The sequence below is a fragment of the Equus caballus genome, chromosome 9 (assembly GCF_041296265.1).
Source record: "Equus caballus isolate H_3958 breed thoroughbred chromosome 9, TB-T2T, whole genome shotgun sequence".
In the NCBI taxonomy this organism is placed as follows: Eukaryota; Metazoa; Chordata; class Mammalia; order Perissodactyla; family Equidae; genus Equus; species Equus caballus.
In genome coordinates, this window is record NC_091692.1 from 88,698,367 (window position 1) to 88,725,909 (window position 27,543).

A 27,543-nucleotide genomic window follows, 5' to 3' on the forward strand; every position below is an offset into this window, starting at 1 on the left:
CTGCTCAAAGCTTTGGCTCAACTAACAGGCAGCGAGGGCTGTGAATGGGTCCTGGGGAGTGGCAGGTCGAGGGGGCTGGAGGACGGCTAAGAAGGCAGCCGTGCTAGCCCTGGTTCGCCGAGTTCCCGACTGTGTGCTACACTGCACGGTCTCTGGATACCACTATAAGAAGCAAGATGACAAAAATCACTATGAGTTGACAGGGGTGGGGAATAAGGGGACCTCCCTTAGTATAAATAATTTACACACATGCACGCACACACACAAGGGAGAGGAGAGACTAAGAGTTCATTCAGCACAACAAGGAAGGTTGCCCAACGGCAACGATGACACACGGTTAGCATAGATGAAAAGAAAACGGAGAATCACAGAGCAAGGGAGAGCTGTGAAGGTCTGGAATTTCCCAGCAGCCCTTTTCTGAACTCTTGTATACTAAGCAGACTGCTGCGCAGCAGCACACTGTTTACAGCACTCAGGAAATTGTTGCTGCACAATCCCACGTCACCTGTAATGGCAAGCATCAGTGCAAAACCCAGGGTCCCTGCGAAGAAAGGTGTAAGAATTCCTACAGGGGGAATGGAGATTAGAGTGCTTCACGCTTTCCAATAGGAAAGCATGTGGCAGTTTTATGTACTATATAATTTAGACCAGACATTCTGTAACTCCAAGGAGCACTGTTCCCCTTTAGGAAGTCCCAATCCAAATAATACAGCCCTGCATTTCCCAGAAATCACTCCAGGATTGGAAAATGCTTTGGAAGCATTAACATGTCATCATAAGACTGTTTCAAGAGAGACGGCATTACAACGCCTATCATATAGTACAGGAGAAGATGCCCAGGCACGATATGATACATACCTCTTTCATGTCCTTATTTTGGAAAAATTCAAATAGCAAAATACAGGGTTCCGATGAATTCTGAGAAGGGTCCCACCCATAGAAGCTCACCCCAGATCCACATGACCGGAGGACTGAGGGGTTGAGGGTGAAGAATATGGACAGTTTTAACCACACATTCACATTTATCTCATTGCTGCTGAAGAATCCAAAGGCTTAACCCAAACTGACAGCTAGCCCAGGCTTCTTTTCAATTCCTCACTGTGATGGGGTTCTCGACAACTTGAGGGAGTGTCAATAAAATGACTCTGCGGGGTAGCGGGTAAAGGGCAGAGGAGAAGGTTTCTGCAATATGGGAGGTTGTCATGCTATGCTTGCTCGCACAAAGCTTGTCTTTGTATTGGGCAAAGTTCTAGAAATTCCCAAAGCCAACAATTTAGTGCTGAGTCCTTCAGGCTTTATATCATGTTTCATAAACAGCCCTGTACCTCTCGCTGGATTAGGAAAAAAGAATCAATAATATATGTTTATGGGGCAGATTTTGCAGAATTTTTAAACGTCTTGAAAGACTTAGCAGATACATCTATGAAACTGAGATTTAATAGAAATGAAGGGGTTACAAGCAGGTGAAGGATACCTCTTGCAGCATTTAAACTTTTTTTTCTTTATTGTTTTCAATGGAAACTTTTAAAAACAGGATTACTAATTTGCCCTACTGTTTTTTTTAGTGACTCAGGGTCATCATAATGAGCTTTGGTGGCCATACAGCACCCTAATCCAATGATACCCTTGCGGCAATTTACGTAGAGAATGCTATTTAAAAACAGGGATAAAAGTGCTACGGGCAAGGAGAGTTGTAAACAGAAAGTACAAGTACAAAGGAGGGAGTGATCAGTGCTATTGAGTGACAGCAGGGAGGTCAAAAGAGGCATCCTGGACAAGAAGCCTGAGCTGAATCTTGAAATGTGAGTAGATACTTGCCAGATAAACAAATGAGGAAAGGGCACTCCAGGCCAGAGTGCGTGCTCTGATGCGCTGCCCAGTTCCTCCTTTAAAACTGAAGGATGAGTTCTTCTAGCTGCTGGGAGTTCTGCCAGCACGCAGCCCTCAGCTGCCCACCTTCTTCAGAAGTCTCCTCAGCTGAACAGACACTGCAGCCAAGGTCATGCCCCTTCCCAGGAAAGCCCATATCCAGTGACTGGTGCATGCGGAGCTCTAAAGGCCCAGCCGTCTTATCCCAACTTGGGAACATCAGACGGTCCATTCCAAGGTTAGAGCTCCTTCCACATTTCCAGGTTGGTTGGCTAAGGCCTTTGTTAAGATGCATCACAGCCCAACCTCCCTCTCTGCCAATCTTGCTTTCTTCTCTACCCACTCCAACAACACTTCCCAATAAACCTCCTGCACGCAAATCTCCATCTGAAAGTCTGCTTCCCAGGGAACCCAGCCAGGAAGAGCTGATAGCAGAAGTGGTACATGAAAGCAGATGCTCACTAGGATGGGACTTTGCAGTTGGATCCTGCCGCCTGAGTGGCAATGAGGACACCATTACTCGTGGTAGGTGGAGCACAGATAGTGCCTGGCACAAGGTAGCTGTGCAAAGTTTAACACCTGCGCTGGTGTTGAAAAGAAATGGGATCTTAGTCCATTCGGAATACTACAGGGGGATTATAAACAACAATTTATTTCTCACGGTTCTGGAGACTGGAAATCCAAGATCAAGGGATGGGCAGATTCAGTGTCTGGCCAGAGCCCGCTTCCCCCTTGGTGGCAATCTCCCATGGTGGAAAGGGCACTCGGGGTTTCTGGGGCCTCTTTCACAAAGGCGATAATCCCCGTCACAAGGGCTCTGCCTTCATAACCTTATCACGTCCCAAAGGCCCCACCTTTCTAATCACCTTGAGGGTTAAGATTTCATCATAGGAATTTCGGGAGCACGCTAACATTCAGTCTATAGCAAATGGGATAGTGATGGAAGGGAACGCACTAGTAACTGTGACACGTCAGGCACCAGAGGAATATGGGAGAAAGGGTAACTTAGAGCACCGTCGTATTGAGCCTGCGGCTAAAAACAATTGATAGGAAAGGCTGAGAGTGACTAATCAGACATTAAAGCTAAGGGTGAAAACCAGGGTACTACATCAGTAGCATATGAAGAGGTTTTCTTCCTGAAACCAGAGAGTAGAGAGGGCAAAGAACCAGGACCAGGGCTTAATCTTAGAGTAGCAAAGACTTCAGGTTCCAGACGTGATGGAGTCATAGGGCCAGGATTTAACTTCCAGCCTAAAATAACTAAAATCCAGACAAAACAGGTCAAAGTAATGTTCAAAAAAAATCAGACATCAAGAAATCTAAAGGCAAATTAGAAGGTATTTTGAACAGAATGAAACATGAAAAAAAAAGCATATCAAAATGTGTGGGATGTGGCTAAAACATAACTTGGATAACAATTTATAGAACCAAATGCCTATAGCAAGAAAGAAAAAAGGTCTCAAAAATCAGCTTTGTCTTTAAGAAACTAGAAAAAGAACAAATTAAACCCAAAGTAAGTGTAAAGATTACACCACCAATGAAATGGAAAACAGAAAAGCAATAGAGAAAAATCAATAAAAATTCTGTAAGAAAATAAAATTGGTCAACTTCCAGCCAGACTGACCAGTAAAAAAGAAAGACATAAATGACCAATGTTAGGAATGAGAGAGTGACATGATATAGATAGCACAGATATTAAAAGGATAATAAGGGAGTAATGTACATAACTTTATGCTAATAAAATCAAGAACTTAGATAAATGGGAAAATTCCTTAAAACACATAAACTACCAAAGTTCACTCAAGAAAACACAGATAACCTGAACAGCTCTAATTGTGAGCAAGTAATTGAATATGTAGTTAAAAACCTTCCCACAAAGAAAACTATAGCACAGATGTTTCCACTGATAAATCCTACCAAACATTTAAGATAATATAATACCCAGTATACACAAATTGTTCTAGAAAATTTAAGAAGAATACTTCCTAAGATATTCTATAAGACCAGCTTTACCCTGAGTCCAAAACCAGACAAATACATTACAAGAAAAGAAAACTACAGACCAATGTCCCCTATGAACACAGATGCGAAAATTCTAATAAACTTTTAGCAAATCAAATCCAACAATATCATAAACGAATAATACATCATAACTAAGAGGGGTTTACCCCACGTATGCAAGGCTGGTTTAACATTCAGAAATCCATGGAATACACAATATTAAGAAAGCAAAAAAAATAATAATACCAGTAGATGCAGAAAATGCATTTGACAAAATCCAACATCCATTCCTGACTAAAAAAAAACTTGCAGTAAACTAGGAATAGAAGGGAACTGACTCAATTTGATAAAGGGCATCTAGAGAAGGCCAACAACTAACATCATACTTAGTAGACGGAGACTGAGTGCTTTCCTCTTAAGATCAGGTAAAAGGCAAGGATATTTGTTCTCACCGCTTGAACACTGTACTGAAGGTTCTAGCAAAAAGGCGAGAAAAAGAAAAAAAGGCATCCAGATAGTAAAGGAAGAAGCAGAATTATCTCTATTTGCAGATGACCCCATTGTCTATGGAGAACATCCAATGGAATCTACATAAAAAGTAACTAGAAGGAATAACAGAGTTTAGCAGGATAGAAAATCTACATGAAAAAAAAATCAAGTATATGCCTGTATCCTAATACCATTTACAATAGCATCAAAATACAAAACACTTAGGGATAAATGTGACAAATATGCACAAGGTCTACCCACTGAAAACTACAAAAAAACACTGCAGAGATATATTTTAAAAGACCTAAGCAAATGGAGATATGTATCTTGTTCATAGGTCAGAAGACTCAATATTGTTAAGATCTCCATTCTTCCCAAATTGAGATACAGATTTAGGACAATCCCTGTCAAAATCCCACCAGATTTTTTTGCATAAATTGCCAAGATGATACTAAGATTCATACAGAAATGCAGAGGATCTAGAATAGCCAAAACAACTTTGAAAGAGAACAATAAATTTGGAGGATTAATACTACCTGATTTCAAGATTTATTATAAAGCTACAGTAATCAAGACAGTGTGGTATTGGCATAAAGAAAGACAAATAGACCAATAAATCAGAAAATAAAACCCTAAAATAGATCCATACATATACAGACAACCGACTTATGGAAAGGTGCAACAGAAGTTCAATGGATACAGGACGGTCGTCAACAAATGTTGCTGGTACTACTGGATTTCCACATTAACGAAAAGAACTTGAATCCACATCTCACATCACATTCAAAAATTGAGTGAAGTGGATGACAGAATAATGTAAAGTCTAAAATTATAAAACTTCTAGAAAAAAAAAGCTATGTGAACTTTCGTTAGGCAAAGATTTCTTGGATATGATGCCAAAAGCAAAAACTATAAAAGAACAAATTTCCAAGTTTGGCTTCAAAACTTTAAACATCTGCTCTTTGAAAAACACTGTTAAAGAATATGAAAATACAAGCCATAGATAGAAAATATTTGTAAATCATAAATCCAATAAAGGATATGTCCAGAATATATAAAGAATTCTTAATTAGTGATAAGAAAACAAACAAATCAATATAAAAAACGGGCAAAATATTTGAACAGATGCTTCACCAAAGAAGATACATGGATGACAAATAAGCACATAAAAACATGCTCACCATGCTTAACCATTAGGAAAATGCAAATTAAAACCACAAGGAGATACATTAAACATCCACTAGAGTGGCTACAATAAAAAAGACTGACACTACCAAGTGTTGGTGAAGCTTTGGAGGAACTGGAACTCTCATACGCTTCTAATGAGAACCCAAAATGCTACAACCACTTTGAAAAACAGTTTGAGAGTCTTTTTAAAAGGTAACCATAAACCTACCATGTGAACCAGTCCCAAGTATTTATCCAAGAGAAAAAGAGAAGTGTTAGTCCATACAAAGAGATACGTACAAACTGCGTGCTTCAGATTCATGTGTATTAGCCCCAAACTGGAAACAACCCAAAGGTCCGTCAACAGGTAAACTGATTAACAAATTGATGTATATCTATACAATGTAATGCTACTCAGCAATCAAAAGGAATAAACTATTGAGACACACAACAGCATGGACAGAGGTCAAAATAATTATTTTGGATGAAGCCAAACCCAAGAAAAGTATATTGTATGATTCCACTTATAGAAAATTCTAAAAAATGCAAACCAAACCATAGTGACAGAAAAGAGATGGGTGGTTGCTTGGAGATGGGGTGAGAAAGGGAGGGAGGGATTACCAAGGGGCACGAGGAAACTTTTGGGGATTATGGATATGTTTATTATCCTAATTGTGGTGATGGCTTCATAGTTGTACACATGTCAAAATGCATCAAATTATACACTTTAAATATGTGCAGTTTCTTCTATGTAAACATGATTTTAAATAAAATATATAAATGTAAATTTGTTAAATAAAAGAGAAGCAGAGCTACAAAGAAAGTTAAAATCCCAGTCTAGGCAGGTCAGCCACATAAAGGTCAGAGCCCCAGGTGGAAAGAACGGGGCCCTGACAAAGGGATAGGTAAATCTGGGTTGATTCATGGCAACATCTTGAATCCACAGGTGCCTGACCCCTCAGAGCATGCAGAAATGGCTCCCCCCTCCCTATTAAGGGCTAGCACTCCCCTATGCAGAACAAGAGCTCCCCTCAGGATCTGCATGCACGTGCCCTCCCAGCCACTTGGTCAACTACGTCTAAGTCACAACGTTATCCGGCCAGGGATGTGCTGGGCCTGATAAGGGAGGAAAGGGACTCGATCTTGAAGGAGGTCCAGATCCTAACCGATGGATCCCAGCATGAGGCAGAAGTGCCCGTGTGGGAATGGATCTCATGGGTCCTGAATCGAGGAGGGAGGAACATAAAGTCAGATAAAAGAGAGTCTTGATTTGAGAACACTCTCTAGGAAGTCAAAGATTTCAAGGACTCTGGGAGGTGTTGCAAACAGGCTGCTAGGGTGGTGCCCAGAAGCATGGAAAAAGTGACAGTCTGTGCTATATGAGATAGAAATACTAAAATTTCTGTGAAAACAATGGAAGAATTGAATAAAAGGCTCACAGAGTGTGTACAGTGGAGTGGATAAATTATGAAAGGCTGGAAACCTAGGCAATAATTATGTCCCTGGGGAGGGCCCAGAGGTCACACCATCTGCTAAAGCAGTAATGAATGTGCTGGTGGTGCAGGGGAGGAAGACATTTCCTCTACCCACTCTAGGTCCTTCTGGCTAGGGTTGCAAATTAAATTCACATGAGACAGAATAACAGGAGAAAATTAAACAAAGCTTCATAACATGTGTACATGGGAGAGACCCAGAAAAACTGAGTCACTCACCAAAACGGTGGAGGTTCTCATCTTAAATACCATCTTCAGCTACAAAGGAGGATGTTGGCAGTTGGGGGAGTCAGTTATGGGAGATTACCAGAAAGGCACAGTAAACAGGAGTAAGGTTATTATGCAGATTTAAGTCCTTGCTTTCTGCATTGATAAGATTTTCTAGAGATAAGGTCATACCCCCCTTCTTCCTGGTACAGAGAGGGAGACACCTTTACAGATGGAGATTTCCCTTACAAGTGTAAATGTCTCTTACAAAGGGTAACTTCCACTTTTCAGAGTTTCTCTCGTGTCTGCAGTTTTTTAAAGTAACCAGCCCCAAATAATCCTCATGCCAAAGAGACACATTTTGGGGTGGCCAATTCTGATCCCCCAAGGTGTAAAGGGCACCAGCACCACTCAAAAGTTCCATGGTGGCTCTCCTTTGGAGGCCAGGGCTGACCACAGGAGATGCTGTGACAAGTCGGGACTAAATGATAGAAACAGGGATGACAGACCCCAGAAACAATGAAGGCAGGCAGCAGCACTTAAATTCAGAAGTTAGGTGGATAGATGTTTTAAAATGAGGGACAAGGCTGGCTGGAGCGACAGCCAGTGGAGGTCTTATCCACGGAAAGCTCTGGAAATGGCTAACAGAACATGACACTCCTAAGGCCAACACAGATGGGCAGCCAACAGAGGTACAAGAATGACTCAATCTCTACAATCTAAATACAACAAGGAGTGAGGAACAGAAGTCTAGAGACAATCACCCCAACAAAAATTCACCATTTCTTGCCCAGTGTCCACACCTTAGCCAGTTTTTGGACTTGAAACTAGGGTTTCCAGATGTAGCAAATAAAAATACTGAATGTCCTGTATTTTAGCTGATAACCCATTGACAAAACAGAGGCTGGGTCCCCAGGGGGAAGGCCTCTGCAATACCACAATGAGAGTACATGGCCGTGGTTCCTCCAGTCCTTTCCAAAAGAACTGATGCCCATTTACTTGAGTAACAATGCACTGGGAAAACGGGAACACCAATACATGGTGAGGCCTGTGGGACACAGGCTTTGAAGCGACATTAACACTTGGAAACACAAAGCATTCTCAAGGCATTCTTTTTAGAGTGGGGACATGTGGAGGCCAGGTAATAAATGAGTCAGACCCACCTCCAGCTTACAGTGAGCCTGTGGGTCTGTTGATCCTTTAACAAATGTTGAAGAATATTTGGGTTGTTTCCATTTTTTTAGCTACTATGAAAGTAGTTGCTATAAATATTCATACACAAGTCTTTGTGTGGACAAAGGTTTTCATTTTTCTTTGGTAGTAGCTGGGAGCAAATTGGGTGGGTCATAGGATAGAAGCAAAATTTTCATTAATTTTTTACTACTGTTTGTCTAATTTTTTGTTTACTGTTTTACAGAACAGTGTGAGGGAAAATAGCAGTAACCGGTTTAGGATTGGGGCTTAACATTCACAAATCCACCCTCTACCACAGACTATCAGCTCTTCCAGGGCAGAAACCCCATCATCTAAGGACAGTCTCTGGATTTAAAATATTAATTATGACACTTTTACAAGTTGAACTGTACTGAACCGTCATTTGGGGAGGTCAAAAACGGTGTTGGTATCGGAATGATTCAAACTAATAAAAATGGTTGCTTCTAATACAAGTAACTATTAATCTCATCACTTTGCACATTCTCTTGGTGTCATTTTAAACAAATACTGTCACAACACTCACTATGTTTGCAAAACAATACTATTATTGCCTCTGTTTTGGAGACGAGGGGGCTTAGCCAAAGGCGTGAAGTCACTCACACGGTCTCATAGCCAGCAGGTGGAGGAGGCAGGCTCCGGAGTCAGCTGCCCTGCCTCCCCAGTGACTCTGAAGACTGCAGCTCTGAGACAGAGACTACGAGCCCACCCAACACAGCAAGCGAGGAGGTGCAAGGGCCGGCCCGGGGCTGTCGGACGCCAACCCCTGTACTGTCACTACCCCTTTTCATCATGCCCAGGGTCTTTCTCACCCGCCCCTCCACGCCCACTCCCGTTGAACGGATGCGGAGCCTGGCCTCTGCCCCGCCAGCCGGAGAAGGACCTGCCTCAGCGGGTCTGCAGAGGGCGAAGGGCCGGGGATGGGGCGGCGGCGGCCTGGAGGCTGGCGCCGAGGGTCCCGCGCGACCCAGGATAACTCCTGGAGGGGGGAAGATCGAAGGCAGGGGTGCGAGGGGGGCGCTTACTCCGGCCCATGGCGCCTCTCGGGTTCGCGGGCACGGGAAACTCGACGTGGACCCGGAGACTCGGCTCCCGCTCCCAGTCACGCCTCTGCGCGTCCGCACCGGGATTCGGGAGCCATGGCAACGGGGACGCTACGGCGGCCGCGCGGGACCAGGCGGCGCTGCGCTTCCTGCGCTCCCGGGGAGCAAGGAGGGGTGACTCCGCGGTGGAGGAGCTCCCGCAGAGGAGACAGGAGCAATCCCCAGCCTAGACGTCGTCCTCTTCCATGTCCGCGTCCTCGGCTTTCTGCAGAGCGATTCCCTTTCCCCGAATCAGCTGGCCAGGCTAAACAAAAGAACCACAGGGCGCTCTTACTTCCTGATGGAAGCTGCCTCCTAGGCATGCCTCTTGCCCTGCCTCTACTTTTCCCTCTTATTTTAACATCTTCCAGAGTCCGGAGATCTGGATTTGACCCACACGCCATACACGAGCAGTGTCACCTTAAACTTCTTTAGCCTCCATTTCCACCCCTGTAAGGTGAGTAATAATAATGACCTCAAAGGATCTTTGTGAAGCTTTAACAAGACGATTTCAGTGAAGGAAAGACAATATTTAAAAACAGCTCAGTGTTGGGGCCGGCTCCGTGGCCAAGTGGTTAAGTTCCCGCGCACTCCGCTGCTGCGGCCCAGGGTTGGGATCCTGGGCGCGGACGTGGCACCGCTCGTCAGGCCACATTGAGGCGGCGTCCCACATCCCACAACTAGAAGGACCTGCAACTAAGATATACAACTATGTAAAGGGGGGTTTGGGGGCATAAAGCAGGAAAAAAAAAAAAGATTGGCAACAGTTGTTAGCTCAGGTGCCAATCTTTAAAAAAGAAAAAACAGCTCAGTGTAAAGGTTAGTTGTCATTGTTAGATTCCATCTCTTTAAAGTCACTGCCCAACACCAGTCAATTTGCTGCTAACAAGTTTTCTAAAAACACTGCCTATTATCCCCTCAGGGTGGGTAATCCCTACCCACCACTTTCTTAATTATAAAGTATAAGAAGTATATCTCCTAAGGCTCCTTCTGCTCGCCTTACACTTCACTGGGCCTCTCTCCAAAAGTGCCCAATGTGCTTTACCCCTATTCTGGACTAGGAAGGACATGAATAAACTCATTCATTCTCAGATGTTCAGATGTTAGCAATGACAAATAAATGGCAAGCCATAGGATATATTGGAGTATATGAGGAAGCCATTTGGTGTAAACCTAATTCAGCCTGACTTTGTTTCTCCAAAAGGGCCTGATGTGGCCATTGATCATGCGCTGTAAGTCTGCTTTAAGCATTTCCTATGTCTGAAAGGCAAGAATGAATGCCCTTAAGATAAAAGTGCCACTTCCCTCACATTGGCATTTCCTTAAGGATAAGCATCTCTCCCTAGGCTAGGAACTGATTGCTGTGCTCACTTGTGACCACCGAGCTTGAGAAAACAGACCTACTGCCTGCTGTGTCCATCAATCACTGTGCCAACAGAGCAATCTCATGACTATTATAAAACAGACATTTCAATCATATGTGAAACATGTTCTTTGAAGGTATATAACCACTCTGTACACCCCACTTCTTTGATGTCCTTCCTACCTTAGGGAAGGAAGTCCCTGGGCTATATGGTCCTCACATTTGGCTCAGAATAAACTCACCCCAAATTTTCATTTATAAATTGGTTATGGACTATTTTTGTCGACAGCACTTTAAGGTATTACACCTCCCAAGAGTTGTTTTATTTTTAATGTATTATTATTACAAAATTATTATCCTCTACCCTATTTGCAAAAACAAAGTGCAATATGTAAAAGATTAAAAAAACTCCTCCCATCCCAGTCATAGTAAACAATATGATGTTCGTGCTTCTTATTTTGGTATGTGTATTATGTTTGCATTTAAAAAGAAGTTTCATAGAGCGATATTGAGTACAAAGAAATATATTCTTTCAGCAGACACCTGGTAAGCATTTACTGTGGGCACTTATTCCTTTGGGCAGTTATTAGGATTTGCCAGATGGGGGCAAGAGCATAAACTGAGGCAAAGAGGCAGGAAAGCCAAAGAAGGTAGAGTGAAGCAGAGGCTTGTCAATTTGGCCATAGAGACAACTGCATAAAGGGGATTTCTGAACAGTAAGCCTGAGAAATTAGATAGGGGTAGAGAAGATCTCAAATGCCAGACCAAAGGAACTGAACTGGAATGGCAGGATTTCAGGCACTATGTGGCATTACCACTGTGTGGACAGTGGGAGAAATATTTAGAGTGCCAAGGAGACACCCAAAGGCACTCAAACTATAAATTAAGGTAATATCTACTACTCCTACCCAAAAGTCTAGTGCTCATCATTTCACTATTTTTTGGAAGCAGGACAGGGTGGGGTGAAGAGTATGACCTCTGGTGTTGGAGAACTGGTTCAAACCCATGGATGTATTGCCACTGTGTCACATCGGCCAGATGACTCCACCTTCCAGAGCTAAAACTCTCCCATTTCCGCATGAAGATGACATTGTAGGCAATCACCTACAGCTGTGCCACTGAGAGGTCTGTGAGCTTGTGTCTGATTACTCAGGTAGGAGATGACATGCCATGAGCAGCAGGCTAGTTTAGCAAATATGCCTGTGCTTGAACTTGTGCATTTTGACAGCAAGGATTCATCAAGCCTAAAAAGGATCTAGCTTCTGGCAGGAAGCTGGTACTACGGGTATTCCAGATAGAAAACTTAGTTTCTAAGCTGACAGAGGCATGAGGTCAGGCCCAGTATAAGGGATCTCGGCCCCTGGATCAGAAGAGACAAGACAGAGACAGTCTAAGACTCTAGAAATTCTCAAGAGCAGTTGCAACACAGGTGTCTGATATGTTGGCTGCAAACTTCTAGTCTCGCCTTCAGACAAACTCACTCTTGAACTCCCAGTTTCATCTTAAACTCTCTAGTTGCCAAAGGAGTCTTGAATTTTTCCTGTGAAACTTACTATGTCAGGAACTGGGGTATTCTATTCATTCACGCATAAGTGAACAAACAGTGGAGTAGTCGTTCGACTGGATAAAAATATCAAGCCAGCCCTGATGGCCTAGTGGTTAAAGTTTAGGGCTCTCACGGCTTGGGTGGCCTGAGTTCATTTCCTGCTTGTGGAACCACACCACAGTCTGTCAGTTGCTATGGTGTGGTGGCAGCTGGCATGGAAGAGCTAGAAGGACATACGACCAAGATATACAACCATGCACTGGGGCTTTGGGGAGCAAAACGAAAAAAAAAGAGGAAGATGGGCGACAAATGTTAGCTCAGGGCGAATCTTTCAAAAAAAAAAAAAAAGAATCTCTAAGATGTTTTTAAGCACTGTGTGTTCAGCACTGCCCACGTTCTTTGAAAGTGTTAATTCCCACATCAACCCTTGGAGGTAGGCAGTCTTATCATTTATATATTACAGAAAAGGAAACCGAGGCCCAGTGAGATTATATTACTAGGGTATAGTGGTTCCAGGGTCTTGTGCCCAAATCTATACTCTCTACTGCATCATTTTCTAGACTAAAGCTACTTGAGGGCAGGGAAGAAGTTTATTTTTTCTTCTCTGAAGCCTAGCTCTCAGCACAATTCCTGACTCTCCTTAGGTGCCCAATAAATATTCGTTGAATGATTGAATGAATGAGTCAGTGAGGCAATCCCTCCAAGACGTTAGCTATCCTGGATGTAAGAACCACATCGCATGACTTAAGTAGGATCACCACAGAGGTGTCCACGTTTGAAGGGAATCTAACAGGCTACCCAGCAAGGATGCCCCATTCTTCTGGTCATTGGGCTCTTCCTCATCTTAAGACCTTTTCACCAAAATCTAGGATAAGAGCTCCTTCTAGGGGCAGAGTCTGGACAGGTTGTTCCACCACTGGTGACACAGAGAAGAGCCTTGAGTGATAATGTAGGGTGGCTGGGAATATCTACTTCATAATTCGTCGTGGGCCAGCCTGGGCTGGCTAGGCTGTGTCCTTCCTCAAACCATCACCATAGTCACTGTGTTTCTCAGAAACAGAGGACCCATGGGGCGTGAAGGACAGGTGTACAATGGGCTGTGATTGTTCCAGTCTACTGACAGGAAGGGAAATTAGGAAATAAATCACAACGTGACAGCTCCAAGTAGAGTCAGGTTCATTTCACTCAAACTGAGTGCGATAGTTTAAAGAGTCATGGTGTGTGTCTGTTTATGCAAATCATTATTCAAAATAGACTCGTTTCTCTGCCTCTTGGAAATATAACAAGACTAGTTGTGCTTCCTGAGGAAACTGCTGCAACATTTTGTGTATATAAGTAGAAGTAAATCTTGAAGAGGGTTTTTTTTTTCAAATTCCAGTAACAGCGAAATAGTCCTCCTACTTCTTTTGTGCTGATAAATTCCAGGAACACTGACCTAGAAAGCGATTTGGTTCCTATTATTTTTATTATTATATATAATTTAGTATTTTTGTGCTGCATAACTAATATCATGGTTACAAGTACTTTGCCTTCATTTTCCTTCAAAAGAGTTTTCTCACTGCGAATCCATGACACAAAAACCAAGCTCCCAAATTTATTAGCACCTCTACAATTTCCCATCCTTCCTTCCTTCCTTCCGTCCTTCCTTCCTTCCTTCCTTCCTTTCTTCCTTCTCTCTCTCCATCCCTCCCACCTTCCTTCCCTCCCTCCTTCCTTCCTTCTTTCCATCAGCAAATACTTATCAAGCGCCTTCCATCTACTGGACACTATGAGGAGTAACTGAAACAAATATATGTAAAGCTCTTGTACTTGCCGTATAGGAAGCACTCAGTAATGGTTAACTATTCATATTTTGTAAACAAAATAATCACCTCCATATATGGTGACCCAAAAAGGTAGGTACTATTATCCCGTTTTACAGATGAAGAAACTTGGTCTACTTTGTACAAACCCAATGAAAAAGGTCTAGGAAAATTAATCTTGACTGTTTTGCTTGCCTTAGGGGAGACTGGTGGTGAGCTGCATTTTTGGGTTGGTCTGTTGTACCCATCAGAGGGAAGACTTCTTCTGGCTGGTAGACTGAAGACAGGAAATGAGAAGGGGGTGAAATAGGACGACTAGGTAAGTTCCCAGGGCTTCCTGACCCATATCTATGGGTATGAATTTGTGTTATTGGATGCGAGACCCCCAAACATCAGACACTCCAATAAAACACATCTCAAAATCAAGTATAAAATGATTTTTTTCCTCCATTAAAAGATAAACTGAGGCACATTAAAATTTTCAAGAGTTTATCTGAGCAAATATCAATTTGAATCGGGCAGCGCCAAACTGAGAGTGGTGAGGAGTGCTCCTCAGCCGGGGGTTGGGGAGAGAATTCTGTAGAGGGGACGGGAAGCAGAGCAATTATTCGATTGGCTGAGGCTGAGCAGTTGCCTTATTTGAGAGAACCTACCTGGCTGTTTGTGATTGGTTGTTCTTAGGTCTCCATTTCTGAATCTTGAGGTCTTTATAGGAATTGACTCTGGCTTAGGTTTCTGTTCACAGGCTGCCAAGAGCTTAGAGCCCGCTCAGTCTGATGGCTTCCTTGTTTAATTACTTTAATCTCCAAACTTCTGCTTGTCTCCATTAGTTTAATAAAAGCAAGAGTTGACATTTTAGGAAGGACTCTTACTAATTTGAATTTACTCGGAGGAGAGGAACCAGGATGTCCTACTCCACCACTGAGGGCTCAAGTCTCGGGGCCTTAAACAAATTACTGAACCTCATTGTGTCTCAGTTTACTCATCTGTAAAATGGGAAGATTTAAAGTGCCTGCTTGATTGGGTTTTAGCCAAGTTTAAAAGAGATGATGTGTAAAGTGTTTGCCCATAGTTGGTGCTTGATACATCTGTTTTTATCATTATGTGTGAAGAAAGATGGAGGGCCATGAGCTTATGTCAGAGAAGAGACTGCTGAGTGAGAGGTGTCTTTAGGTACCTGAAGGATGGCTACGTGAAAAAACAAGGGAAAAATGTTTCATGAGCCCTCAACTGAACCAGTGACTTGAAGATAAGGAGGCAAATTTACTCCCCAAGTTAGAAAAAGCTCCTCAAGAAACAGAATTTTCCAATAGCACATGGCTACAAATTATTTTACATCCTTCCTGTTGAAAGATGGTGTCCAGGCCCCTTCCCTTGAATCTGGGTGTGTTTCTGACTACTTTGACCAATAAAGTACCAAGGAAGAGATGCTCTGTAATTTACAGAGCTGGCTCATAAAAATCCATGGAGCTTTCACTCTGGTGAACACTGACTTTTCTTGAGTCCTGAGCCACCACGTAAGAAGTCTGACTAGCCTGAGGCCACCACGCTGGAGAAGCCAGGTATAGGTGCCCTTTCCAGCCAGCCCCAACATTCCAGCCCTCCCTGCCCACACGCCAGATATTGAGTGATGCTGTCTTGGACCCTCTAAACTAGCCCATCCATCTCTGAGTGTCACTGAGTGACTGACCTTTGTCAATGCCACATAGAACAAGAGAATCACCCAGCTGACCCCTGCTGGAATTCCTGACCCACAAAAGATATATATTAAAGGAGATATATTAAAGGAGTTCTTTTATGTTTGTGGGTTTTTAAATTTTAATACAGCAAGAGATAACTGAATGGTGGAGCTGACTGCTGCGGGAAGTGGACAAGTCTCTTCCCTTCGTACTTTGTTGGCTGAAGTGGTCAGAAATGCACCCAGATTCAAAGGGTGGACAAGTCCTTTCCACTACCGTGTTTAATGGGAGGTTTAATTGTGTTTAAACACAATTTGTTAATTAAAACATGTTTAATTCATCTGTGCAGGATTCTGTAGGAGGAGATGCCTCCTCTGGATAAGAAACTGGACACAGTGGCTTCTAAGCATTGTTTTAGCAGCCTGAGTTCTCTATTCAAATCCTAATACTTACGGCACGTAAAAGGGAATCTTCTCAGGTTGAAGCAGGTGTCAATGTCCCTGAGTACCACCCTGAGGTGAACCAAGACAATTCGGTCAGTTATTTGTCTACACAGACCTGGGAGAAGAACAGCATTTGGTTTTGTTTGATAATAGAGGCCCAGCTCATGGGAAACTCGCAGAAGTAGGGTTCGAAAACCCCTGAGCTAAAGTCTCCTCCTTGGCTCCTCCAAGACTGCTGAGGCCCACCCTCTATGTGCACAGATCAACTCGCCTCCCCACCTCCCACCACGTGGTCTCCAGAGTCCTTCCTCAGTCTAAAATTCATAACTATGGATTCTCTTCCTGCTTAACTAGGCAATAATTCTCATCTGAAAAGTGGAATGGCATAAAATGCTGCCGTGTGTATTAAAGCCCATTAATTAAACTTAATCCCTTTACTGTCAAGCAGCTTATTACACCATCTGTTTGGGTAACCCTTCCATTACATCCCTTCCAGACCCAAAGGAAAGGGTTCAGACCCAGTTGGTCACTGCCATGAAGAACACAATGTTACTAGTGGCAGATCACAAGTGCATTCAGAATCCAGAAGACAGAATAAAATATTTCTTTCGTTTCCCGTGAGGTCAGCCTCTCTCAGATGGGCACCGGCATGCCCTCCCCCTTTCTGGTCTCCTGAGTTGCTTCCTTATTTGCCTCTCAGCCCAGCCTGTCCCACAGCCTCCGAGCTTCGCCCTGCCATGCCCCTGGGGAATCTGCTGTTTCTGGATCCTCCCCAGCCTCAGTGGGAGGAGACTTAAGTCTTCCAGATTCTTCTGAGTAGAACATCTCTAACACAGAGCAGAACCTTGCTCATATTGACTGTCTCTCATAGCCTTACTTTTGAAGTGGACATTTGTCGGTGTTGGTGCCCAGCATCGACTCCTCTGGGTCTTGCTGGAGGGCAATTCTAGGTGCCAAGTTTGATGAGATAGAAGCCAAAGTTGCACCTACTTTTTTTCTCCGATTTCTAAACAACAGGCAGTGTGGGGGTACATGACCCCTATTTGTGGACCTTCTCTTGAGAGCTGTGACAGAGGGGTGGAAAGGTCATCACTGTGGTGTCCTGGCCAGACAGTTTTACCTGGACAATGGTTACTCCACTTCCTGCTTCTAGCTTCTTGGCACTCCAGAGCATCTCTAATTCCTGCCCACTGCAGCTGTTGGTGCCCCTATTGCAAATCGGTAAGGCCAGCTACAAAGTTTAGAGGGTGTAGCCTCCACACAAGGCCTCCCTCACTTCTGACACCAACTTCAAGTTTGGGGGTTCCCCAAACAACCCTCAGTCTTGACAGTTCTCTAGAACGACTCACAGACCTGACTGAAAGCTGTTACACTTACAGGTTATTACAAGGAACAGATGCAAATTAAGATCAACCAAAGAAGAGACACATAGGGCAGAGCCCAGGAGACTTCCAAATGTGGAGCTTCTGTTGTCCTCTCCCCACGGAGTCCAAACACATTCCTCTCCCGGCATCGACATGTAACCATACATACAAGGTACCGCCAACCGGGAAAGCGCACCTGAGCTTGGGTGCCCAGAGTGTTTATGTGGACTTCATTACGTAGGCATGATTGATTGATTAATTGTCAATATGGTTAATCTCGGTCTCTAGGTCAACTGATACTATGTGACCCAAAGCTTCTCCCACCTTCAAGTTACATTGTTCGTCTTTCTGGTGTGGACAGCCCTCACCCTAATAGACACAGGTAGAGCCGTAGTTAGACTAACCATTGTGACTCAAGGCCCCTAGAGAAACAAAGACTACAGATCACCTCCTAGAAGCCGAGGACAAAAGCCAGACCTTCTCTTTGGGCAAGGCAAACTCTTTATTATGCCCCTCCCCAGCTCCCCAGCAATTCTGTGAGCTCCCCAATATTCTCTCACCATTTTGCTTCTATTGCCAGGGTCAGTTTTCACTACCAACAACAAAGAACATTAACTGATACAGTTTTGATGCATTGTGATGCTAAAGATGCTCTCCCCATTATCGCAGGGATGAGCAGGAAGCCAAGGGTACAAAGGAACCAAAAGAGATGGAGGGTTCAATCCTGCCTCTGCTACTATCCAAAAAGTCGGACCCATCAGCACATGTGTCCACAGAGGGAAGATGCTATTGATTTCAGAAGGCTGGCGACCTTGTTTTTTCCTTGATTAGTTTATTTATTTACTTCAAGCTGAGGAGATTTGTCATTTTCTAGCACTCCCTGGAAGACAAATGGTAACAGGTGCAGAAGTCTTTAAAAAAATTATAAGAGAAAAAAATTAAAAATTATATTCTCTAATTTAATTTTCTCTGAGAGTTGGGTAAACAACAGCTTTATTCAGTTTTAGTGTTAGAACACCTGCGTCCGGCTCCTAGCAAACCTCAGATCCACAAGATTGTTATTCGAGGACCACTGAGGTCTGTTTACTGTGGATGTGGATGCGAGAAAACGAAATCCACAAAAATTAAAACTGTATCTCCAAAGACATGACTCCTGCCTTAATATAATCTACAAGGATAAACTTGAAATGAGGCCCCTGGGGAAATTGCAAGTAGCTGCCAATTTTGCTAATGATAATAAGTTTATTTTAATTGCTAATATATTCCTAATTACTCTAGTTCTAAAATGTTTACTTCGCTGTCAGTCATTTCCTTTGATTTATGTTCTTTGTGAAAAGACTTTGTCATATCAATCAACCCTTTTCAAGTTTGATGGCAGCTGCCGAAAATGATCTCACCTTCCATGTCACACAGCTCGGCTGGGCACCATTTGTCCCAAGGCAGAGAGAGGCCTTACTCACAAAATCTTCTAGAATTCATAGCTTCTCATTTCAGTTTAGAGAAAAGTAGTATTTACAAGGCTTTGGTTACAGGAACAAAGAGGACTGACACTCTTTTCCAAACTCTATTTTTAATCTAGTCTTCTGCCCGCCCTGTCTCCTACCTAGTGTGTGTATGTGTGTGTGTACACATACATGTGTATTCAAATAATTGTTTCAAGAGTACGCTGTTGTTGGTGTAAAGATTCTTAATCTGGGCGGGCATGAGAGGGTCTCATTAATTCATTTACTCATTTTTTTTCTTTCAGCAAGCATATATCAATCCCCTGGGACTGGCGGTAGATTGGTGACCAAGATTGAAAAGAGTATGACCATCTGAGAACTGATATACTCATGAAGGAGATAGACAGTAAACAAGTAAACAAATACTATACAAGACGATGGCAGACGATGATATCAGCTATGAAAGAGAAATGAGGTCAGTGAGTAAGTTTGGAGGAGGGCTACTTTGGGTAGTCAAAGTAGGTCACGTTTGGGGGGAGACTTGAGCATGAGAAGGAGCCAGCTATGTGAAGAGCCTAAAGGAAGATTTTTCCCGGGAGAGAGAAAAGCAAAAGCTCTCAGATAAGGGAGAGCCTGGCTTGCTAAAGGAACAGAAAAAAGGTGGCTAGTATGTTGGGGCAGATGAGCAAAGAGGAAATGTTATGGGGTAGGAAGGAGGTAAATAATCATGTAGGACCCTGTAAGGAGACAGGGTGTTATTCCAAATGTGATGGCCCCGGACATGTACAGAGGGAAGAGCATGTGAAGACACAGGGAAAAGAGGGCCATCTACAAGCTTGGAACACATCCTTCTCTCATGGCCCTCATAAGAAATCGAATCTCCTGACACCTTGATCTCAGACTTCTAGCCTCCATAATTAAGAGAAAACAAATTTCTGTCTTTTAGGCCACGCTGTTTGTCGTACTTTGTTAGAGCAGCTGTAGCAAACTGGTATAGGAACCAAGGACGACTCCTGAATTTTTTATTTGGAAAACTGAAAAGAGGGCATTTCCGTTAACCAAGACAGTAAAGACAGTGGAATGGCAGATTCGGAGGAGGTAGGAATTAGGAGCTCCGTTTTGGATGTGTTAAATTTGACGTATGTTTTAGACATCCAGGTGGAAATATAGAGAGAGCAACTGGGTATGGGAATATGGAGCAGAGGTCCAGGCTGGAGATTCAATTGGAGTTGTGATTTATAGACATGTTTACATCCACACACATGGATGAGACCATGCTGGGAGGGCGTTTAGACAGAGAAGAGGTCCAAGGACTAAGCCTGGGCACACTCCAAAACTTAAAAGTTGGCAAGATGTGGAAGAATTAGCAAGGGAGGCATGAAACCAGTGAGGTAGGAGGAAAAGCCAAGTAAGAAGAGCTCTTCAAGATGGAGGGAGCGACTAACTGTGTTTCATGCTGCCATAGGTGAAGTCAAATGAGGCTGAAGAATTGACCACCTGATTTAGCAAAGTCGAGAGTTGTTGCAGCTTTGGTGAGGGCTGCTATAGTGGATGGTAGGAGTGAAATTCTGTTTGAGGTGGGTTCAAGATGGACTTGGCGGAGAAGAATCAGAGACAAATTAGTATAGAAGACAAATCTACCAAGGAATTTTCTGCTACTGGGAGCAGAGACGTGGAGGAGGGGAGTAGTTATAAAGGATGTGGAATCAAACGAGGGCCTAATTAAGACAGGTGTTATTACAGCATGATGACATGCTGCTGCTGTAGCAGACAGGCAGTTCCTGGAGCAACATCCACGAATAGATAAGAGAGGGAGGGTTGCAGTGCATGAGCAGTGAGTTAGCCATAGATAGTAGCCAGGACTTTCTATCTACAGAACAGGAAGGAAAAAGCATAGGAACAGATGCTTGTAGGCGGATAGCTATGGTGCCAATGGCTAGTCGTGTCTTCATAATTGGTTCCATTTTCTCTGTGAAATAGGAAGCAAGGACATCAGGTAAGAATGAGATGTGGAGAGGATGTCCTAGGGTTTGAGGAGAAAGGGATGAAATAGTCACCTGGGGAATGGGATAATGAACACATGGGATGGGTAAGATGATTGCCAGGGACCACCAAACATTCCATGAGGTTTACGGTCATGAATTTAAAGAAAGGCCTGATTGGGGCTGGCCCCATGGCATAGTGATTGAGTTCAGTGTGCTCTGCTTTGGCAGCCCAGGTTTTCAAGTTCAGATCCCAGGTACAGACCTACACCACTTATCTGCCATGCTGTGGTGGTGACCCACATATAAAGTGGAGGAAAGACTGGCACAGATGTTAGCTCGGGGCTAATTTTCCTCAAGCAAAAAAAGGGGAAGATTGGCAACAGATGTTAGCTCAGAGAACATCTTCCTCAGCAAAAAAAAAAAAAGAAGAAGAAAGAAAGGCCTGATTGTGTGTATTTTCTCAAGCTACATTCAGTGTGTGGGTAAAGTTGCATAATTGATATAACATTGGGTGCATCCACACTTGTGGTTTCACCAAGAAAGTGCAGTGAAGGAAGAGAGATGCAGGGTGACAAATAGAAATGGCAAGCAACAGGATATATTGGAGTATGTGAGGAAACCATTTGGTGTAAACCTAATTCGGCCTGACCTTGTTTTTCCAAAAGGGCCTGACCATGGCCACTGAACATCATTGTATGTCTGCTTTAGATATTCCCTATGGCAAGAACAAAGGCCCTTGAGATAAAGCTGCAACTTCCCTCCCCCTCCCAATGTTGGCATTTCCTTAAGGATTAAGCATCTTTCCTTAGGCTAGGAACTGATTGCTGCGCTCACCTGTGACCACCCAGCTCGAGACAATAGACTTGCCTCCTGCCATGCCTTCTGAGATAGCAGACCCACTACCTGCTGTGTCCATCCAGTGCTGTGCCGACAGGGCAATCTTGTGACTATTGTGGGGGTGACATTTCAATCATATGTGAAACATCCTTTTTGGGGGTATATAACCACTCTGTATACCTCACTTCTTTGGTGCCCTTTCTTCCTTCGGGAAGAAAGGCCCCAGGCCATGGTCCTCAGATTTTAGCTCAGAATAAACTCTCCCAAATTTTCATTTATAGATTGGTTATGGATTATTTTCGTCGACAAGGGGAATCACTTTAATGACAACCCATGGAATCTAAGATGAAGACAGGACAGAGGATGAGAGACAGTGAAAAGATGTTAGAATCAATAGAATTTGATCCCAGTAGTGCTCGAAAATTGTTGGAGGTGAAGAGGTAGTGAGCTGGAAAGACAGTGATGGTTGAGAGTGGAATGTTCAAAATTGAAATCATGAGGAAGGTATAGACAAGGTCCAGGATTTGATTGTGAGGGTGTGTGACTGATTTTAGGTGGAAGACAAGATTAGAAGCACAGAGGAGATAAAAAAAAAAAAAGTGAGCAGTCAGACAAGAAGCACATGAAAGATGCCCCACGTCTTTAGTGAGCAGGAAAATGTAAATCCAAATGACAACAGATACACTTCACACCCATTAGGGCAATGTCTGTCAAAAAAATGAAATGTCTGTGACAATAAAAAAGATATTACCTGTCTGTCAACAACAAACACAGACATTACCACGTGTTGGTGTGGGCATGGGGAAACCAGAACCCTCATGTGCTGTTGGTGGGAGTACAAAATGGTGAAGCTAGTTTGGAAAACAATTTGGAAGTTCTTAAAATATTAAACATAACTTTACCGTATGACCTAGCAATTCCATTCAGAGGTGTCTACCCGGGAGAAATTAAGACATATGTCTCCACAAAGACTTGTATGTGAATTTCATAGCAGCATTATTCGTACTGGCCAAAGAGTGGAAACAACCCAAATGTCCACCCATCGGTGAATGGAGAAACAAAATATACTATATCCATATAATGGAATATTATTCTACCATAAAAAGAAATGAAGTAGTGATTCATGTTACCACACAGATGAACCTTGAAAATATTATGCTAAGTGAAAGAGTGCAGACACAGAAGGCCACATATCGTATGATTCCATTTATAGGAAATGTCTAAAAAAGGCAAATCTATAGAGACAGAAAGTGGATTAGGGGTTTCCTGGAACTGAGGGCTGGGAATGAGAAGTGACTGCAAATAGGCAGGGGGGATATTTTTGGGGTGATAAAAATGTTTTAAAGTTGAGCTGTGGTGATGGTTGCACAACTGTAAACCCACTAAAAATCACTATGTTGTACACTTGACACAAGTGAATTTTGTAGGATGTAAATTATAACTCAACAAAGATGTTTAAAAAAAAATTCAAAAAAAAAAGAAAAAGAAAAGAAGGAAAGACACCAAGTGGCCAGAGTATGAGAGAGGATTTCCATGTGTACATTGAAATCGCCAAGAAGAATGACAGCTGTGACAGGAGAGAGGGACGACAAGGAGGTGCTGACGTCTTCGAGGAATGATGGGTTGGCAGTTGAGTGCACCAAGAAAGGGCAGCAGATGATACAGTGTGATGGTGTGAGCCCCAAAACTAGAGGTTTTGGGGGAGGAGCGTGGGGCAAAGATGCAGAAGGAGCCATGAGAAGCAAGGAGGACACCTAGCCCACTTCCAGGGTCAGTGATATACAGAGTCTGGGAGAAAAGGCTGAATGCACGTGCTTGTAATTTGTAATCAATCATCACAACAGCCCAGTGAGGTAGGCAGGGATGTGCAAGGGGAAAATAGCCTGGACTTGAAGCAACACCGGACCCTAGTCTTGGTTCCTCCAGGGGTTAACAGATGACCTCAGGCAAGCAACTTACCTTCTTGGACCCTCAACTATAAAAAGAGAATAATAATCACTACCAACCTCGCCGGGGGGTTCTGAGGGTGAAACAAGAGTGCTTACGAACCATCTCAGATTTTATAATAGACCACGGGAAGCTTTTAAACTCTAGTACTCTCCATTTTGCTCGTGAGAAACCTGAACTTGAAAGAGGTTAGGTGATTTGGCCAAAGTGACACAGCACTTAAGGAGAACACAGGGGTTCTGATTCCTCCCGTCCTCCGTGCTTCCTTTTGCAAAGCCACCTCGCAGGAACAACTCTCTTCTAGGGTTTCTATGTTGACTCTGAGGCGGAAGTAACAGATGAGCATTCCATTCCCTTCAGTACCATGCAATAATCAAATCAGATAATTTCTAAAGCTCAGTTTGAATGAGCCTGGCATAAAGAGGTATCTCGGAAATTCTAGGCACTGTCATTTTTTCCATCACAACCCGTGAACCTCCTGCTCTCCTTCTCTACACCAGCCACACCATATTCCCTGCCAGTTCTCCAGTGGGTCACGCCCAGCCATCTGCTCATTAAATAATTATTTACTGAGTACTTTCTATGCCAGACACTCGTCTGTGTACTTGGGATTCAGTGAATTCCTGGCCTTCTTGGAGCTTCGGTCCTGGTTAAGAAAAGAGGGCAGAGCAGAGGGAAACAAAAACCAAAGCAAGCAAACAAAAAACCACAGACCACAAATGAACAAGAAAGATCAGTTCAGAAAATGAGACAGTTAAGTGACCTGGGGTGGTGGGGGTGGATGGGGAGGACGTCCCTAGAGTGATTGGGAAGGGCTCTCCGCAGAGGAGGCATTTGCATGATGAGGGGAAGCTGGCCTTGAGAAGTTCAGGGAGAAGAGTGTTTCTGTCAGAGTCCAGCAGGTGCAAAGGCCCTGAGGTGGAGATGAGCTTGGTGTGTTGTAGGAACAGAAAGGAGAGCAGTGTTGTGGTCTCAGCATAGTAGGCAGGAGGAAAGGTAATGTGGGATGGAGTCTTTTCAACAGGAAAGTGAAATGATCTGCTGTACATTTTAGAAAGATTACCGTGGCTGCTCAATGTAGATTGGACTGTAGCCTGTAAGAGTAGAAAGAGGGGAGAGCAGGCAGGAACATTTCTCTGCCCTAGATAAGTTGCTCCTTTTTTCTTAAATGTCTTCTCCCATTTTCTTCACCTTCCAAACTCATACTCCTTCTTCAAGAGTGTTTCAGAACTATTCACAATAGCCAAAACCAAGCCATCCGTCAGTGAATGAATGGATGAACAAATGTGGTATATCCATACAAGGGAATATTATTCAGCCATAAAAAGGAATGAAGCACTGACACATGCTACAATGTAGATAAACCTTGAAAACATGATGCTAAGTGATAGAAACCACATCTTGTATGACTCCATTTATATGAACTGTCCAGAATAGGTAAATCTGTGGAGACGGAAAGTAGACTAGAGGTTGCCAGGGGCTGGGGGAGGGGCATAGGGACTGACTGCTTAATGGGTACTGGTTTCCTCTTGGGGTGATGAAAATGTTTTGGAACTTGGTAGAGATGGTGTTTGCACAAGACTGTGACTGCGCTAAATGCCACTGAGTTGGACACTTTAAAATGGTTACTATTACGTGAATTTGACTTCAATTAAATTTTTTTTTTTAAAAAACCATATATTGGATATTTTTTTCTAGCAGGAAAGATAAACGTGTTCTGACTAACTTCAATTAAAAAGAAGGATCTATTGGAAAGACCCCGAGGTTCCTCGGAGACTCCAGGAAAAAACTGGGCACCCGGGCTGAGAGGGAGCCACTGCGGTTGAGCGCAGCCCTCACTCCAGGCTTGCTTGCATCTTTCCTCTAATCACCTCTGTCCCTGGGAGACAGAGAATCTGATTGGCCAAACAGTGCCCATGCCTCCATGTTCCCCAGGATTTGGGGTCTGGCTTTGAGATCAGCAGCCACACAAAATCCCATGGATTGAGGGAGAGGTAATGGAAAGATGTGCTGCGGGAACCAGAAGAGAGGAAAAGGGACACTGGCAGAACAAGACAACAGACGTCCATGATGAACACCCCGCAGCTCACACATCTTTTCAACAGCTTCTGTCCACTCAGTATTTCCTGAGCATCTTCCCAGCCGGCACTGGCTAGGCACTGGGGACAGAGATGGTGTCTGCCCTCCTGGAGCTTGTAGTCGTGAGGAAAGATGGACACCAGACCTACGGCAGGGGCCTGGGTGCTGTGTAGGGGAGCACAGAAGATGCCTGGGGAGCTTCTCTGTCTGTCCCTCCATGACCCAGGCAGAGGTGGGAGCATAACGATCCTCTTTAGGGCTCCAGAGCTACCTGAGTCCCTTCCACCTTATTGCTCATCACATTGATGTCACTGCCTCTTTGTCTACCTCACTCATTAGACTGTGAGCCCTGAGCTGCATGGAGTACAGAACCAAGACTAGGCCTAAGAGCTGGAAAAAACAGGAGAGGGAGGGAGAGAAGGAGGGAGGGAGGGAGGAAGGAAGAGGTAGGGGAGAGGAGACACTGATACTCTGGGTACACTAGATTTTAACATATGTCCTGCTTCCATTTGGATAAAGAGTCTTTAAGACCGACTTTTGTCGTGTGGCCATCTTGACCACCACATTGCGGATGGGGGAGCGAGATGACTTTCTTGCGGGGTGACAGCTGATGGCACTGCCCTTACAATAAATCATAGCAGGGGGCTGGTCCTATCATCTGCTGGAGGCCTCTGCTTCCAGCAGGGCAATGACCACAAGATTGACCCCAGATGGTGGCTGCTTCCATGGCCAAAGTCCTTCTCTCTAGGTGGCCTGTTTTCCTATCTCATCAACCTTGCAACCAAGACAGTTTTCTTGGATAAACACCAAGGTGTCGGCAGTGGCTGTCTTTGAGTGGAGGGATTATAGGTAACTTTTTCTCTTTGACTTATTTGAATTTTCTCCTTGACACTTAAACAAAATGTTGGTGGGCTCTGTGGTGCAATGGACAGCGCATTGGACTTCTAAATAAAATGATGGCAAATCGCTTTCAAAATAAGGAAAATGAAATTAGTCCTTTTTAAAGTGAACCCTTTCTCATGCTGGTATAAAAGCTTGCTTTCTCTTATTTGTCCTAGGAACATGGAGTGATACTACCCTCCAGGCTGTAGAGCCACTGACATGAACTTATGCCTGTTTAATAGACGAAGTTCGAAGATGCTGAGTGATAGGTCCGGAATCACAAGGCTGTGAAAGACAGCAGCCAAGTCAAACCTACCTGTCTGACTTCAAAACCCGTGTCATCCTTACATCCCTCTGCCTTGTGTTAAATATTGGAAGAACTATTTATTCAGCTAGGTTGACACACCCTCAACCAAGCCCCACTGCTCATCTCTTCCTTCTACCATCTCACCTGCTAACTGAGAAATTCACGTGGTTCCAGAAGGCAGAGCAAATTCCTGCTAATCTTACTACCACTGGTAATAATGTCAGCTCCCACTTTGGGAGAGCTTACTGTGCATCGAGCACCGTGTTAAGCTTTAAGTACTTTTCCTACATGGACTCATCTAAGTCTCAGAAAAATGCTATGAATTAAGTCATATTTTTGTTCCACTT

At 43.7% G+C, this 27,543-nt stretch overlaps 1 protein-coding gene and 1 long non-coding RNA gene across 12 annotated transcripts in view; one reads left to right on the plus strand and one right to left on the minus strand.

The window, feature by feature from the left end:
- The window catches only part of DNAAF11 (dynein axonemal assembly factor 11), a 101,413-nt gene extending 91,628 nt beyond the window's left edge, over window positions 1-9,785 (minus strand). For all 10 annotated transcript variants that reach the window (XM_070221841.1, XM_070221837.1, XM_070221836.1 and 7 more), the window contains exon 1: window positions 9,464-9,785. In XM_070221841.1, the coding sequence (XP_070077942.1) occupies window positions 9,464-9,473 (10 nt within the window). In that variant the 5' untranslated portion in view covers window positions 9,474-9,785. The remainder of the gene's footprint in view (window positions 1-9,463) is intronic.
- On the plus strand, window positions 9,595-27,523 carry LOC106780994 (uncharacterized). 2 transcript variants are annotated; one of them, XR_002810510.2, is made up of 5 exons: window positions 9,595-9,977; window positions 14,432-14,550; window positions 17,733-17,889; window positions 19,465-19,634; window positions 27,066-27,523. It is a non-coding gene; the product is annotated as an uncharacterized lncRNA (long non-coding RNA). The 2 variants fall into 2 exon arrangements; XR_011421445.1 differs by lacking the exon at window positions 17,733-17,889 and having other exon boundaries at window positions 9,621-9,977.
- The last annotated feature ends 20 nt before the right edge of the window (window positions 27,524-27,543 follow it).